Source organism: Bombus bifarius, unplaced genomic scaffold (genome assembly GCF_011952205.1).
Source record: "Bombus bifarius isolate JDL3187 unplaced genomic scaffold, Bbif_JDL3187 scf7180000009182_frag, whole genome shotgun sequence".
NCBI classification, from domain to species: Eukaryota; Metazoa; Arthropoda; class Insecta; order Hymenoptera; family Apidae; genus Bombus; species Bombus bifarius.
In genome coordinates this window covers 46,629-48,494 of record NW_022884955.1, presented here as the reverse complement: position 1 = coordinate 48,494, position 1,866 = coordinate 46,629, and the positions used below count along the sequence as shown (strand labels likewise).

General features: G+C 36.1%; 1 protein-coding gene across 1 annotated transcript; it reads right to left on the bottom strand.

Moving 5' to 3' along the window:
* Positions 1 to 241: 241 nt before the first annotated feature.
* On the bottom strand, positions 242 to 953 carry LOC117214144 (histone-lysine N-methyltransferase SETMAR-like; the record flags this gene model as incomplete). The annotated part of the gene is made up of 3 exons (XM_033459977.1): positions 823 to 953; positions 494 to 649; positions 242 to 415 (listed from the first exon to the last, which is right to left on the bottom strand). Coding segments are annotated over exons 1-3 (461 nt in total), but the record flags the coding sequence as incomplete, so codon positions are not given.
* Between the last annotated feature and the right edge of the window lie 913 nt (positions 954 to 1,866).

Here is a 1,866-nt window from a genome sequence, read left to right as displayed (position 1 = left end):
ATCAATATTTGTATATTTTATGTGTATAACTTTCATATGCTTTTCGCAAATTTTACATTCATAAACATCTGCAATCTACACGTTACGTTTTTCGTTGTATTTACAAGTACGGACATTAGATATTCTATTACATTCTTTTATTATAATCTTTTGATGTATTTATAGTTGTTTAATTATTAGGTCATCCCATAAGTTCGTGCCGTTTTTCGAGAGGTTATATATGTTAAGATCGTTTACATACCTTTCAGTTTCATGAAAAAATGTAATCCCCCTCTCGTTGTACTTCTTCCCATTTTTCTGGTAGGTTCCGTCTCGATAAAAGTTCTCTTGTTTTTCTTTAAAATAATTTTCTATGCTATTTTTGAGAGTGTCAATATTTTCAAATTTTTTAGCTACTAAAAAGTGTTGTAATGCTCTGAACAGGTGGTAATCAGATGAGGCAATGTCTGGGGAATATGGGGGATGTGGTAAAATTTTTCAATTAAATTCAGACAATTTTTTTGTAACGCTTTTCGCGACATGCGGTTTAGCATTGTCGTGATGGAAGATAACGCTGTTCCTATTCACTAAACCTGGCCGTTTTTCAGCTAGTGCTTCCCTTAATTTTTCTAACTGAGCGCAATATTTGTCTGAATTAATGGTATCACCACTAGATAAAAGTTCAAAATAGAGTATTCCTTTATAATCCCACCATACACACAAAAGAACTTTACGTGGATGTAACCCTGGTTTTGCACAGCGTTCAGGTGGCTGATTTCGTTGGGATCGGCTACGTTTCCGTTCAGGGTTTTCGAAAAGTATCCACTTTTCATCACCAGTTACCAGAGGCGTTTAAGGAATGGTTCACGTTTATTACGTGCAATTAATGACATGCACGCTGTCGTTCGTTCAAGACGGTTCCGTTCCGTAAGTTCATGGGGCACCCAAACGTTCAACTTTGACACCATCCCCATTTTTTTAAACACCTATGAATCGTTGTCTTAGGTATTTTCAGGACATTTGACATCTCTTGAACTGTCAAACTTGGTGATTTTTCAACAAGATCCCGAATTTTATCTCCGTCTGAGGAGGACGCCCGGAGCGTACCTCCTCTTCTAAACAAAAATTCCCAGCTCTAAAACGTTGGAACCACTTCCTACAGGTGCGAGATGAAAGCGTATTTTCTCCGTAAACAGCACATATGTTTTTCCTGGCAATTGTTACCGAACTTTCTTTCCGAAATTCATATAACATGAGATGTCGAAAATGGATACGCATTTCACTCGTGATTTTTTACTGTTAGAAGTCACTGTGTTCACTATATTACGATCTTATGCCCACGAAGATCTACTCTAGCCTGTTCTCGATCAGCTAAGCTCAAGTGCATTGGTCCCGTATGGCCGTATGTTTAGAAATCGACACATGAAATATATACACAAAAGTGTATAAATATATACACAAAAATTTATGGGATCACCTAATATGTAAACGATTTTGAACTATTTAATTTAATAAAGACCTTAGATCGATGGATTTTAATTGCTGTCACATAATCGTTAATTCATTACTTTTCCTCCAACTGTCACGAATTTTCACAAAGTGTGTATTTCGGATCGTTAATCTCATACGGATGTAAACTTCATTTTCTTAATAATCTTGGTCAATCATGTATCACATTTTCTATAAAATCTATAAGATCAGCAAGTGCTCTAATACTTGTGAACAATCATATATCTTAATTCGTGCCTTTTGTATTAATACAGAAGCTTCATGCGAGAAAGAATTTTCGATATAAATGTTCTCAATGTTGTAAATCGAGTTCTGCCAGAGCAACCGAGCCAAACGGACGTGTAAAACAGTGCTTCAGAAAAAGTGCGGCAAGTGGGG